The sequence below is a fragment of the Schistocerca cancellata genome, chromosome 5 (assembly GCF_023864275.1).
Source record: "Schistocerca cancellata isolate TAMUIC-IGC-003103 chromosome 5, iqSchCanc2.1, whole genome shotgun sequence".
Taxonomy (NCBI): domain Eukaryota; kingdom Metazoa; phylum Arthropoda; class Insecta; order Orthoptera; family Acrididae; genus Schistocerca; species Schistocerca cancellata.
In genome coordinates, this window is record NC_064630.1 from 504536960 (window position 1) to 504552649 (window position 15690).

Below are 15690 nucleotides of genomic sequence, written 5' to 3' on the forward strand. Positions count from 1 at the left end.
AAGTTTGTGGCACAACTTGACCAGAAGAGGGGATCGGTTGGTAGGACATGTTCTGAGGCATCAAGGGATCACCAATTTAGTATTGGAGGGCAGCGTGGAGGGTAAAAATCGTAGGGGGAGACCAAGAGATGAATACACTAAGCAGATTCAGAAGGATGTAGGTTGCAGTAGGTACTGGGAGACGAAGAAGCTTGCACAGGATAGAGTAGCATGGAGAGCTGCATCAAACCAGTCTCAGGACTGAAGACCACAACAACAACAACAACAACAACAAGAATAATACGAATATAAACATTTTGCCATGTATTCTTTCGTGTTTGCTGCTATCTCATTTAAATCCTGTCTGCCTAATTAACTACAAAACTTGAGTGGGACAATAGCAAACGCGGAAGAATATACGTATCGTGTCATGTTTATATTCGTATTATTCTTATGCCTAATAGTGATACGGTCAGAAATGAAGCACGGCAACTGACTAGATTTTTAAATCTAAGATGACTCTAATTTCTGTGCAGAATTTGATGTACTAAAGAAGCGGGCGCAAAGATTTTCAAACGGAGAAAAATTTTCGCCTAACTCTCGTTCAGAACATGTTGTATCATACGCAGTCTATTATTTGGTTCTTGTTGATCATTATCAAAGAAAGCAGCAGTGTAAGTAACAACAAATAGCAGTCTCTTGCTATTGTTTCGCTAATGAGACGATTCCTCTCTTATTTTTTAATTGTAAGCGGCGGTAGCGTGCACAAAAGCAAGCCATGCCGCGAGCGGCGAGAGGCCGTAAACACGCACTATCAGAATGCGACAAACAATGCATGACACTGTACAGTAATGCATTTTCAGCTTAGAGTGACTGACGTAAACACCGATAAGAAACAGGGTGTATACGGCCCGGGAGATCCGGGAAAAACCCGGGAATTTTTTCATCCTGGAAAAACCCGGGAATTTTTTCATCCGGGAAAAACCCGGGAATTTTTTCATCCGGGAAAAACCCGGGAATTTTTTAGAATCTTGGGATTTTTCATTGTTTTAGATTTCAGTTAGTTTTGTAGGTTTGACGTGTAAGATCAGATACGCTGACAAAGAACTTTAGTCCACTACTGCTGAATAATACTGCAGCAATGAAACATAAATAGCCTGGCCGCGGTGGTCTAGCGGTTCTGGCGCTGCAGTCCGGAACCGCGCGACTGCTACGGTCGCAGGTTCGAATCCTGCCTCGGGCCTGGGTGTGTGTGATGTCTTTAGGTTAGTTAGGTTTAAGTAGTTCTAAGTTCTAGGGGACTTATGACCTCAGATGTTGAGTCCCATAGTGCTCAGAGCCAGCCGAAACATAAATCAGAGAATAACACCAAAATAAAAGTTTAGTTGGATAGAAAATGGGTAATTTACACAATGCATAGACCAGTTTGCCTACACCAAAAAGTGTCAAAGGCTTTATGTCGAAGATTATGCAGTATGTCCGTAACAACTAACGTGCATTCGATATGCGTGTTGTCACAACTGTTTAAATTTCTAATAGATCACCAGAAAATATTACGAATAGTGGCTTGAGATGCGTTACTTTCAAAGTAAATTTCCATGCAAGATGATTTATGTTACGTGCGAGAATGTGCAGTGAATTTCTTAAATCACAGGGCTTTATAACTCACATTCAAAACGTAACACTTTGAGGATCAGCTATTTGAAAAATGTCGGGCCCAGAAGATAAGTCATTTATACCACTATTTAAAATTTTACTGGCACATTTGTATTTGATATGACTTAACATGTAACACACGCTAAAAAAAGACCGAGCTTCAGGTTAGTTTTCATATTTAATGTTGTTCTTTCATAGATAAAAAATTATGCAATCGATGCCAAAAAGTGTAATTGACCTTCAAAAAAATGTGCAGAATGTGTTACTGAGCAATGTCACAAGTCTCTTCATGCCAGAGCACTTGACTTTTCTACGCAACTGATAATCATTTTGGCACGATTTTAATTGCCAAATTAGAGCCTGTTAGTAGGCCTACGGACTTCCTATCATTGTAGGACTAATAACAGTGGATGCCAATAGACGATGCAATTGTCGTTCGTACATACACATCTGCTTAAGAGTTAACCGGTGTAGAAACGCACTTAGCTGAGTTGAGCGAGCTCGGCGTAACTTCGTAACGTATGCTCCGCGGCCTGTCTTTCTCGTAGGCGCCGCGGCCTGTCTTTCTCGTAGGCCTCGTGCGCTGAATAACTGCCGTCATTCGCTAGCGAGGTCACGTAACATGAGCTATGACTGGCTGACAAAAGTGCATCGCTCAACGCAATCTCTATTTTAGAGTTTCGGAAGCTACCGTGCTGTAATTTGTGGAATTTGTGTAAATACTTTCGCAATACGAAAATAATTGTCTCGCATCAAACAACTTTCCAAACGCATAGTTTTTCCAGGATTTCGTTTCCTAAAGTGGTGGGACGTCCTCCGCCGGTATAAGACCTTTACGATTCAAAGGACTGATACGTTTTATAGCTCCGAGGGAAAGTATACTGTTACTTAACCCGGATGTATTTTCACCCGCTTTATATGCAATTTCATCCGGGAGAAATTGTGTTTTTAACCGGGAAATCCGGGAATTTTTTTTTCCTGTCCACGTAGACACCCTGACAAAGAAAACGGCACTTATCAGATCAAAGCAAAATAAGCAATCGATTCAAACCAGACGAAGCACGTGAAAAAGGAAGGGTACCCATATTAATACGGACGGAGAGCCTGACGCATAGCAATGACTACCTGGTAAAGCTTAACTGCTAAGCTTACGACTCGAACCAAACTACTGTAGCTGTATCGTCATTCATTCGACCTAAATTGTGTCTCATATTACAATGGACCAACTTTGTTTCGATTTGGAGGTGCGGCCTAAAACTTTTCTCTCCCCTTGAATTTCGAGTCTCAAATTTCAGGTGTGGCTTAGATTCGGGAATTTTTTTTCCTTTATTTCGAGTCTCATTTTTAAGGTGGGGCTTAGATTCGAGTGCGGCTTAGATTCGAGTAAATGCGGTAATCCAGCAACTCCCTCCCCTGTTTCTCCTCCTTGGGGATTTCAATGCCCACCATCCACTGTGGGGGAGTGTCACTTCAACGGGTCAGGGTTCTTAATCGACCAACTTATTACTGACTTTGATTTGTCTCTCCTCAACAATGTTTCCCCTACCCACTTCATTGTTGCTCATGGCACCTTCTCTGCTATCGATCTCACGATCTCCTCCCCTGCCCTCGTGGGTTCCCTACATTGGTCATCCCATGATGACCTTTGCGACAGTGACCACTTCCCAGTGACACTATCGTTCCCCTGCTGCCACAAGGCAGACAGGCCCCCACATTGAGCATTCCGCAGTGCCAATTGGCCTTTATACATGTCTGTTCTCCGCTTTAACACCTCCCTGTCAAATTCCATTGGTGTACTCATGCAAGGCATCTCTGCCTCTATTCTTCATGCTGCTGGCACTGCTGTCCCTCTATTCACAGTGCCCCCTCGTCATCGGCTGGTACTGTGGTGGACTAAGGACGTCGCAGTCACTGTCCAGGACCGCCTATGGGCGCTGCAGCTATTTAAGCGACACCCCTCCCAGACCAACCACCTCACTTTTAAGCGTCTCTGAGCTAAGGCTCATTACTTTATTAAGCGGAGTAGAAAGGAATGCTGGGAGCGCTATGTTTCCTTCCTGGGAATGTATGCCTCTTTATCGCAGGTTTGGTCAAAGCTCCGTAGTGTTCTGGGCCGCCAGCAACAGTAAACTGTCCAGGGTCTGAACCTTAAAGGAGCTCTGTGCACTGATCCATTGGTTCTCGCGGAACAGCTTGCGACACACTTTGTAATGGCATTGTCGTCTGCTTCCTACCCTTTTACCTTTCTCCAGCAGAAACACAAGTTGAACAGACCCCCCTCCGTTTCATCCCACACCACGTTGAGCCCTGTAATGCACCTTTCACTGAATGGGAATTGGTGCAGGCTCTTAGCTCGTCACAGGGCACAGCCACAGGGCCAGATCCCATTCACAATCAGATGATACAACACTTGGGCGTTCCCCAGAGGTAACAGCTCCTCAGGTTCTTCAGTCATATCTGGTTCACGGGTGTTTTTCCGTCACAATGGCGAGACAGTATAGTTATCCTTGTCCTTAAGCCCAGGAAAAACCCAACGTCTCTAGACAGCAAGCACCCCATTAGCCATACAAATATGCTTTGTAAACTGCTCGAATGGATGGTCAACTCCAGATTATGTTGGGTACTCGAATCTCTGGGCCTTTTGTCATTGTATCAGTGTGGCTTCCGGGCAGGGCGATCTCCAACTGACCATTTACTCCGATTGGAATCAGCTATCTGACTGGCTTTTGCTCACCACTGGCACCTTGTCGCAGTTTTCTTTGACCTACATAAGGCATATGACATGGCTTGGCGCCACCACATTTTAGTTACCCTCCATGACTGGGGCTTCCGTTATCCCCTTCAGATTTTTATCAACGAGTTATCATCTTACCGTCTCTTCTGGGTTCTACGTGGCACTTCACTCAACTCTCCTCAGATTCAGGAGAATGGTATCCCACAGGGTTCTGTGCTAAGTGTCACACTCTTCCTCATTGCCATTAATGGGTTTTTGACCTCTGTTTGGCCTCTGGTTACCTCGGTATTGTACATTGACAGATTTTTGCATCTGGTGCAGCTCCCACTTGGTGGCGTCTGCTGAGCGCCAGCTCCAAGGCGCCATCCGACGGGCCTCTGTGTGGGCCATCCTCCATGGCTTCCAGTTTTCCCCCTCCAAAACGTGAGTTAAGCGTTTTTGTCGTCAACCCACAGTGCACCCTGACTCAGAACTTTATTTAGGCAACCAGCCCCTTGATGTTGTAGCACAGTCCCATTTCTTGGGCCTTATTTTTGATAACAGGCTGACATGGCTGCCCCACATTTGCCACCTAAAGACTGCATGCATGTGGAAGCTTAATGCTCTCTGCTTCCTAGCCCACACGTCGTGGCATGCAGACCGTTCCACTCTTCTCCATCTTTACCGTGCTCTGGTCGTGTCCAGGCTCGATTATGGTCATCAGGTTTATGGCTCAGCCGCTCCTTCCACTTTGAAATTCCTTGACCCTGTCCATCATTGTGGGGTGTGTCTGGCTATTGGTGCCTTTCACACTAGTCCTGTTGATAGTCTCCTCACAGAAGCCGGGATTCCCCCTCTACACATCCAGTGGAGAAAACTCCTTGTTTCTTATGCAGTTGCCATTCGCCAATTCCCTGAACATCCTGTGTACCCTGTGCTCTTCGCCAATGAGGGATGTCTCCCTCCTAATACCCGCCCATGGGTGTGGGATTGGCGGTTGACATGCGTCTCACTACCCTCTGCTGGGATCTCCATCTGCACTCCCTGGACTGCATCCCTTGTCTTTCCTCCCATAACCCCCACCCCCCGCGCGCCCCAACAGTGCTTATACTGCAGATTAGGACCGATCTCTACCAGGGTCCTAAGCTCTCTGTTGCTCCTATGGTTTACCGGCGGCTTGTATGTGCCAACCTTGCAGAGTTCCAGGGTGCCACCATCATTTACACTGATGTTTCTAATACTACCGATAAGGTGGGATACACTTTCACATCTCCTACTGACTTCGAGCACCATTTGTTGCCAGGATCATGTAGTGTATCTACAGCAAAGCTTCTAGCCATTTACAGGGCCCTCTTCCTTGATTCTCAGGCCTCCCTCCATAATGTTTTAATTTGTTCATATTCCATGAGTTACCTTCAGGCTATCGATGCTACTCTCGCCACTCCTTGGTCTCTGCCATCCATGACCTTTTCTCTGCCCTTGAGCGCCTGGTTCAGTCGGCTTTTTCTGGGTCCCAAGTCGTGGGAATCACAGGGAATGAATTGGCTGACTGTTTGGCTAGAGAAGTGAATACACGCCATTTCCTTTCACAATTCCAGCTGCAGATATGTGGATCCACGTCAAATCTCTGTTTTCCCAGCAGTGGAATGCCATCTGGAGCGCTACTGCTCATTGTAATAAACTCCACACAATCAAGGAGTCTACTGCAGTTTTGGGGCACTTCTTCCGCCCCTCTCAGAAAGAGTCCACTGTTTTATGCTGTTTACGCATTGACCATACCCGACTCATCCATTGTTTCCTCCTACATAATGACTCACCCCCACAAAGTGGTTGTGGTGGCAGACTGATGATATCTCACATATTGGTGGCATGTCCTCTTCTTTCGACCTTTTGTGCTAAGTATAGTCTTCCTACTTCCTTAAATTTAATATTAGCAAATGATCCACGAATGGTAGACCTGGTCCTTGGTTTCCTTGGTGAAAGCTGTTTTTATTTCCAGATATAAGGTTTTCCTTTATCCTTGGAGCAGGGGCGGGTTGGTTGGGGTTGGGACTCCTTTTGCAGTCTTCACAGCCTGTGACCCCATGACTGCTCCCCCTTTTTTCCAGTTTTCGATTTATTCTCACCTTTTATGCTTTTTCTGTGTGTGTCTGATGTTCATTCTTTTATAATTTGTCTCCTGTGACTGAATCTGTTAACTTTTAGCAGACCCTCTTTCTTATGTAACCCACTTTGGAATCGCGAGACTGATGACCTTGCCGTTTGGTCCCACACTCTCTCAATTAATCAATCAGCTGTATTACAAAGTGCTAAATAGTCGACTGAACTACAACCAAATTGTAAAGATGGCATGGAACAGAGAAGGATGCCTGTGTCAACAAGGCTTTCTCTTTAGTGCGTGGTGGTGGTGGTGGTGGTGGTGGTTGTTTTGGTTGTTCTTACTGTGGGTGGTTGCCACCTTCTCGTTTTATTTGTCCCACGTAATCAAAATCTTTTCATATGTAATGAGGGAATTTACAGTTATGAAAACCCTTTGTTAAGTTGCAACTATGTTTCATAATGTCATTGCTTAGGCCCCCTTTTATGCATTTTTAACATAACTAAGGATATTCAGTTGTAGTTATCTATAAGACTAGAAAATGCTAGGACTTCAAAAGAGGAAATGTGGATAGTTTTTTATTCTTTTATGTCTGCATGAGAATAACTGTGATGAAATAAGTGTTGATTTTCAGTAATATTTTTAATTTATTGAATCAATATACCGTACACAGGTGCACTAGAACTACACACTCTTTTTTATTATGAACAGCCTTGTGCACCATTTCTAATACATTTCAGAACTTTGAATGCCAAACTGATTTATTGCGCTACAGCAGTGAGTAACAGATTTGGTGAAATTACTACTCGGTCTCACATCATTTTCAGCCATCCATGGATCATACCTCATATTGTGTTGCATATATATAATTGATTTTAAAGGATCAATGTAAATATGCCTAGTTTACTGTTTTCAAATGGCTACATATATGCCTCTTCACATTGTTTCCTAATTACCTAAGAAGTAAGGCATGTATAATACAGTGAATAATTTGTATTCAAACAAGTAAATATTGTCTGAGAGGTAATAGCAAATAACCACTTAAATAATTAAAATTAAAAAAAATTGTTTTAATTAGAATATTGTTGACACAACACCATTTAGCTTTGCTTGAATCAGTGCCAGAATACATGAGATTTGAAATTATTTCAGGTCAGTGTTGTTTAAGTTGATCATTGCTTTCTGTTTTCGCACATTCATTTATTCTATTGGAGTGAAATTTCAGAAATATGGGACAGAGGTCTCTGTGGTAAGACATAAAACTGTAGTTATTTTCAGGCTATGCTTGACAAGTGATGTGGATTGATGAACCCAAAAAGAGATATCAACAAGTTTATTTTGGATTTAAATAAATTAACATGGACAAATCTGAACATAGTGAAATTCAGTTTACAGTGATAAAAGCTGTCACATCTCTAACTAAGTTTTTATATAGACTGCTGCCATAAATGAAAGTTACTTAAATGACTCCACCTTTCTTCTCTGCCCCCCCCCCCCCCCCACACACACACACAGACACAGAGAGAGAGAGAGAGAGAGAGAGAGAGAGAGAGAGAGATAGGAGATGGGTTGATACTCTCATGGTAAAATACTAGAGTTTCTGTCTTAGGAACAATACATAAAGTTCAAAAGGTTTGCCCAAAAGCATGTTTTAGGCCAAGGTTGTTCTTGAACAAAGTTGCGACTAGATTATTTGTATACACGTACAAACATTCTGTTAGGACCAGTACCAAGTTGCTTTTGTGAGTTAGCATTCAGTCATTTAGTTAGTAGAAAGAGAAGAAATGGAATGAGTACCTTGAGTTGTAATAACTGAGACACACACTTCCGTATCTCAGTTTCAGGAGGTTTTGAAGCTGAAAATTCCTCCCCCTCCCCTCCATTTCTCACCAGTAATACCTCACCCCTAACTATAAACCATATTAGTTGTCAGTTAAACATCGAAGGCAAGGGAGAGTAATATCATAGCTGTAGGTGACAGTGTAAAGGTGACATCCCGTTTTAAATCAAAATTGTTTTCATATTCAATGCCTGTACCTGAATATCTTTCAGTGTTACACCTTTAATTTAATGACGAGTTCCTGCTGCCATCCACACTGTTTTGTCCAAATTTTCCCTGTTTTGCATGCACATATGTGGAGTTATTTACAGAAAATATAAATTAGGGTTGCTCTTTAAGGCATATTATTTTATTCTTTAAGTTAAAGGAACTTTCCTTTGAGAGGCTGGCGTATAGGGATGCGTGCCGCAATGATCACTCACTCAGTTGTGCAGGTAATGGTTGGGGCGTGAATAAAACTTTAGAGAGTGCGAATGAGTTAAACTCGTCACCAACTGCAGGCCCTTTATATCTCCACACTATTAAGTGCCAATATGAACTGTGCCACAAAATTTAATCCTGACATTTATTCACATCTTCAATCTTGATATAATGTTTGAATAATCAAGATATAAATCCCCTTGCACAAGTTCACACACACCTAATTTCTACCTGAATCAATATGGAGTCATCAGTATTCCTTCATAAGATAAGGGGTAACGAACAGAAAACTGGCAGCAGAGAGAACAATACGCAATGGGTATGAAAGATCACTACTGCACAAAGAGATAGAACTCTGGTGAACAGAAAACTTTTCCCTCGTAACCCAGCATGATACAGTATATCTTTATAGACATCTGTTGGTGATCTGTAAAATGTGCTTCCTCATAGAATTTCTGTCTCTTTCTACAAACATGTCTGCAGTTTTAGGTTTCATACTTACTTCTATGTGTTAGTGACTTACCTTGGTAAGTAGATTTAGCTTATAGACACTTTTCAAATAAAATAAGCAAACACTGATGTTCATAAAATTTCATTGAAACTTTTGTATATCACTTTATTAAGCCATTTCCCACCCCCTCTCCCTTTTTTCTTTTTATGTTTTTTACCATTTTTAATTGGTTGTGGCAGCAGCATGGTTTTTTTAAATATTATTATGCAAAGTTTTGTATAGTTTCTTCTGTCCCTGAACTGTGGGTGCTCAGCTTCTAGTCAAATCTTCCTCCAGTTTAGTTACGCATAACTCAGTTACATAACTACAAACTTTTAATTTCTGTTTCTCTATGTTATACTTTTTCTTGGCTGCACAAATTTTACACACAGTATTTTTTTTAACCATTTGCTTTGTGCCACAGACCATGCGAGATCAAAAATTTTGATTTTTGTGTTTTATGCTATAGAGGCCCAAACACATTTTTGAGAAAACCTTCCATTTTGTCCATATTATAACAGTCTGTATGCCATAGGCTACATATTTTTAACATGAAAGACGGAAATATTTTCATTACCCACATTGTGTATAGTGATAAAAACCATTCATATCCCCAACACCATAAGCGTAAAGGGTAATTGATTTCTGGATGTGTTTCACATTTCTACTTTTTCAGCAATTACAAAAGCTCAAAGCTGAAAACGAAAGATTGAAAGCAGAAAACCGGGCTTTGACTCGGGTGGTGTCGAAACTCACCAATTCTGCCAATGCTACAAAATAGGTAACAAGGAATACTTAACAGTGACATAATTGCGTATTCAACTCAGCTGTGCGCATGTGCTGTGTCGTTCATCCGCTCGTTAGATTTTTTAAGGCCCTGTGTGATTAACAAATGCCACTGCAGGTAGAAAGAAGTGTTTGTAATTCCTTGTGTTGCATACAGTGGTTCTCAAAGTAAATGGTGTGGCCATGTACATGATGTTTCACATAATACCTAGTTAATACTGATTAGTAAAATATGAAGGGTATATTCATAACTCTCCCTTCTCTATTTATTTTATTAGATTTCATCTAATTTAGGTGAGAAACTGAAGCACAACTTAATAACTGCAGCTGGAAGGTAATCCCAGGAGTAGGCACAAATAAGTGCCAAAAAATTAAATGGAATAAACTATTCGGATGCTTTAGAACACTGTTCTGGAGCAGTGAGTTCAAGTGACAACAGAAAAGGCTCTCATGGCTCAACAACTTTATCATGTTGTTTAGTTTGTGGAACATCGGTCTAGTTCATTCATATCCCACACTTTCACAAGCTATTTTTTAAAACTGATTAACACAGAGGTTGCTTTACTGTATCTGCTTGACATTAATTTCTGTAGACTCTGTGCAGATTTTGTATGGACAGTTTAATTTGATGTCTGTCTTTTTTTTTCTCTCTCTTGCTTATAGACTTAAATGTTTTAACATCAGTGTCCTGTTGCTGAACATTTGTCTGAAAAGAAAAGTTTCGAATTTATTTGTAACTTTAATTATATTGTAGATATGTGTTTGTGGAATATAAATTTTTTTGTATGTAGTATAAATAAGGTACTGCTGTAACAAACCCATAGACAAGACAGTATCTGAACTGCTGGTGTCCTAATTACAAATATAATACCGTATACTGTGGTGGATCAATAAGTACCTCAGCAGAGTTTAGTTAGTTAGTTTTTTATAAAAGTTGCAAAGAAAAGAGCTACATTTCTTAGCCATTATTAAGAGGAAATAAAGTGTATAATCTCCTCATTTACGTAACTCATTTCTCTCTGATGGATGAAGCATCAATATCATGGCCTTCTCACAAAGAAATGAAACAACTTTGCAGGCATTTTTAATGGCTTGCAACATTTTTAATAGTCACTTGTTTAACGAAGTTCATCAACAAAACATCTTGAACAACAGATGTGGTTATTACCATTGTTTGCTTTACGGGAGAATCATTGTATTTCAGCTCTGAAGATGGCTTCTCTAATTTGTATGTAGTGGTACACCCAGACTCAGTGTTGACCTTTTGGACATAATAGATTCTTTTTACAGTATCCATATCCATTTGTCATGCACAAATTGTACACAGCACCTTAAGAACGATTTCACTACTTCACCAGTGTTTGTGGATGGAACTACCATTTGTGAATTACTTGCTCACTGCCTGTGACGTGCAGTGGTTTTACAAGTCACCCAAATTGCAGGAAGAATAGAAAGTTCATATGTCCTTCAGGGTACCTGCACCAACTGATGGCACTGTATTCTGTATGTTCACAACCATATAAGACGAACATTTGTGTAAGAGTAGTACTTCTTGGTTGCAAACAATGATTTGGACTCTTCAAAAGTGGACAGTAATAACATACCCTTTACTGCCTTCACTCTGTAGTTCACATACCTACCACAAAATCTATACCTGAGAGAACACACACTTCTTTAAAGTTTCCAAAAATTACAACAACCAATGCACACCCATAATGTATAAAAGTTTTACAACTTTCCTTGTTCAAAATTCAAACTAAAATCTCAACATGATAGCATCAAAAGTGTTGCAGAAATGATTATTATGCATTACTTAGTGATCCACCCATGAAGTCGAGTTATCAACACAGTCAAAAAAAAATTCTTTTTTGTCAACAATTTATTTAAAGGAATTGTAGATTTCATTTCCTAGAATATTTTGTGCCTGATAAAGGTTTGTGGAACTTTTGAATAAATTGTTAGTAGTTCAAAATATATTTTGATCATCTCACATTGTATTTGCATCATTTTGCTTCCTTGAAGACTATAACATGGATCTCAATCCACATTATTTTGTAATTAGTGTTACTGCAATATGCTGCCTTCACAGTATAGCAGAATCTGTGATGTGTTGCCTTACTTTGTAATATTGTAGCATGTTTGTGACACATCTTCTGTTGCTTTGAGAAACATAATCATTAACACATTTATGTTTTTAATGGTAATAAGAAATAAGAACCTGTGAGCCAACAAAACAAGCATTTTTTGTAAATAATCAGTTTCTTTGTTTAGAAATTTCTTGTTCACATTGAAGTCAACTGACATGAGTTCAGATTGTGAAATTACAACTTGGTTGTAGTATATTGGTCATCAGATATCTTGAGAACCACTGGACATCTCCCCTTTGAGCACTATTTTTGTCTGTTCACTTGTTTAATATTCTTATGCTAACATTTTTTAATTAAAGGGATGCTGTGTAGATTGAAAACAGCTCATATTGCCACCACAGAAAATATGTTAACTCTGTAAGCAGTAGATATTTCTGTTCTTATACTTCGTGTATATTTATTAGCAAGTGAATGCCCCAAAATGAATGGGAAGATTAAATGTGCATTTGTTGCTGGCCGAAAATCAAAAAAAAAAGAACACACACACACACACGGGTGTGTTGTCTTTCAAAACATCAATTAAACTAATTCTTCATTGTCCCTGCTGAGCAGACCAGCGGGACGTAAGTTCGTTCAAGACCTTTGTAGAAGTTGTACACATGAATCCATTTCACATTAGTCATTTTCTTTATGAAAAAGTAAAATGAATTTGAGTTTTGTGTACACCACATTTTTCACTGACAGGTTTTCATGCCAGTGGTAAATGAAAGGGTTAGATAATGAGTAATTGCGATACCTGCTTTTTATAATTAAACAAAGTAATGTAGTTTCTAAAGAATGGTTTAATTATTATAATAAGCAGTAAAATCAAACTTCCCATGTCTTAATCCACATACTTATTAACTTTTTTCAACAGTACATGAATTGTTTGTCAGTACACTATTTACTGTACACAATAAGGCTTTTGACACTCATGGTATAGGGAAATACTAAGTTTTTCTCATTTGAACAGTATTCTACATCCACAATACTTACATCATTAGTTTAGCTGCTCACTTCTGATCAACCAGTGGTCCTTCGCACAATATCTCATGGCAGTGTGGACCTTTAATTTAGTAGATCTGTTGATTTTCCTGAAAGTCCTGTTACAAAAATGTATTTGGTGACTTGTATCCCTTGTGAAATTCAGAAGAGGGATATTAGGCTGAGTGAGCATACTGTAAAGGCGCCATGCATTTGCAACTGATGCTTTGAGGGCCCAGTTAAAGAAAGGCTACCACCACTTTTTTGACCCTATCTTCACACGATATGTAGCTGTATAATGGCTATGTGCATCTATGTGGTTCCCATGTGTTTACTACAATCAGCAATGCACGGAGGTCTGGCTGCTCCAACAGACTGCTTTACTTTCAGCATGACTACGGATGTAATTGTATGTAGAATGCGAACCAAACAATAGCTGTATTTCAATAAGTTCTTCTTTATTTTTCCTTAGTCTACCAGTTTCAGCACTTCACTACCCAAACTGTGAATGGGTGTACTACAAAGCTTCTGCAATACAACAGGAGCCATCAAATAAATCTGAATCGCCCCCCTTCAGTTGTTGTCCGTTGGGGTTCTCACTTCAGAAAGAAAGAAAAAATTTAATCACAGAATCCAGATTTATTTGATGGCTCTGGCTGTTTTGCACCAAGGTTTGCGGACATCTGTTCGCACAGAGTGCGTAGGGGCTCAAGGGTGGCACCAATGAAGTGCCAAAACTGGTAGCTTAAAGAAAAATTAATAAGAACTGACTGAAATTCAGTTGTTCTATATTGTTTTTCTACATACAGTTTGATCAGCCACTATCCTGAGTCCTTGAGAAATCCACTATGAACTAGATGTAATTAGTTGCAGTTGATACACATTTCTTGTCATTCCATCTGACTGTTTCCTCAGCACTCTCTCTCTCTCTCTCTCTCTCTCTCTCTCTCTCTCTCTCTCTCTCTCTCTCTGTCTTGTCTCAAGCTTCGTCTTCATCACAAGTGGATACTATTCATTCTGTTCTCTCTCATTGTACCTGTATCTCCTGCACCCCTGCTTGAAAGGTCCTGCATTAATGGAAGAGCTGTAAAGACATCATTGAAAAATAAATTACAGCCTTCTATGATACTTGCTCTTTCAAGTAATCCCATGATGACATTGTAGCCTTTCCCACTGATTATCAGCAAATGACATGGAAGAGCAGTTGAATGGAATGGATAGTGTCTTGAAAGGAGGATATAAGATGAACATCAACAAAAGCAAAATGAGGATAATGGAATGTAGTCAAATTAAGTTGGGTGATGCTGAGGGAATTAGATTAGGAAATGAGACACTTAGAGTAGTAAAGGAGTTTTGCTATTTGGGGAGCAAAATAACTGATGATGGTCGAAGTAGAGAGGATATAAAATGTAGACTGGCAATGGCAAGGAAAGCGTTTCTGAAGAAGAGAAATTTGTTAACATAGAGTATAGATTTAAGTGTCAGGAAGTCATTTCTGAAAGTATTTGTATGGAGTGTGGCCATGTATGGAAGTGAAACATGGACGATAAATAGTTTAGACAAAAAGAGAATAGAAGCTTTCGAAATATGGTGCTACAGAAGAATGCTGAAGATTAGATGGGTAGATCACATAACTAATGAGGAAGTATTGAATAGGATTGGGGAGAAGAGAAGTTTGTGGCACAACTTGACTAGAAGAAGGGATCGATTGGTAAGACATGTTTTGAGGCATCAAGGGATCACCAATTTAGTATTGGAGGGCAGCATGGAGGGTAAAAATCGTGGAGGGAGACCGAGAGATGAATACACCAAGCAGATTCAGAAGGATGTATGTTTCATTAGGTACTGGGAGATGAAGAAGCTTGCACAGGATAGAGTAGCATGGAGAGCTGCATCAAACCAGTTTCAGGAGTGAAGACCACAACAACAACTAGCAAGATATTAGTGTGTAGCGTATACCAATCACTGGCACACAGAGACCATAATTTAAAGTTGAAATACATGACTTTTCTCTTATGAATTGCTTACACCAGTGTCTAAGGAATTAAGTCTTATCAGTTGACAAATTTGAGACACATCAAGGATTTCACTGATTCTTTGATCATGTCGAAAAGTTGACGAAACTTGTAAACGGGGTCTTAATTTATTTGTGTTGTCAACCAGATACGGTCTTTTCACAGTACCATTGAAAATTTGTCGCCTCTGGCGTTGGATATCAACTCATTGTCATATCTTGTGACATTCTCCAGTATTCGTGATGATGTGATGTGATACAGGAAGGCTGGTAAAACCAGGTATGCTTTCTCTTGTCAGCATGCCACCAGAGAGGTTTTTCTGAGATGCATATCGGTTACTATCGATTGTGATGAGCTCTACTAATTCCATTGAGAATACCTGTGGGGGAAAAAAATAATCTGATTAAAGTTTTCTAATTTTCTTTAGTTGAGTCTGCAGACTTTGGACAGTAAGTGACATATGAAGGAATATTACTTCCAACACTGTTTTCACTTTCTTTGAGAAAGCAAGAGTTTTAGATTTCAGTTTTGCTTCATGATCACTCTTAAAACTGCTTTCAGTTCACCTTGCTTTCTTTCTTCT

General features: G+C 40.0%; 1 protein-coding gene across 5 annotated transcripts in view; it reads left to right on the top strand.

Annotated features, from left to right (window-relative positions):
• LOC126188892 (protein phosphatase 1 regulatory subunit 12C-like) overlaps positions 1 to 15690 on the top strand; it is a 385917-nt gene that overhangs the window by 365870 nt on the left and 4357 nt on the right. For 4 of the 5 annotated variants that reach the window (XM_049930575.1, XM_049930580.1, XM_049930579.1 and 1 more), the window contains one exon: positions 9873 to 9977. The exons of the other annotated variant lie outside the window; for it this stretch is intronic. In XM_049930575.1, the coding sequence (XP_049786532.1) occupies positions 9873 to 9977 (105 nt within the window). The remainder of the gene's footprint in view (positions 1 to 9872; positions 9978 to 15690) is intronic. 5 annotated transcript variants of the gene reach the window in all.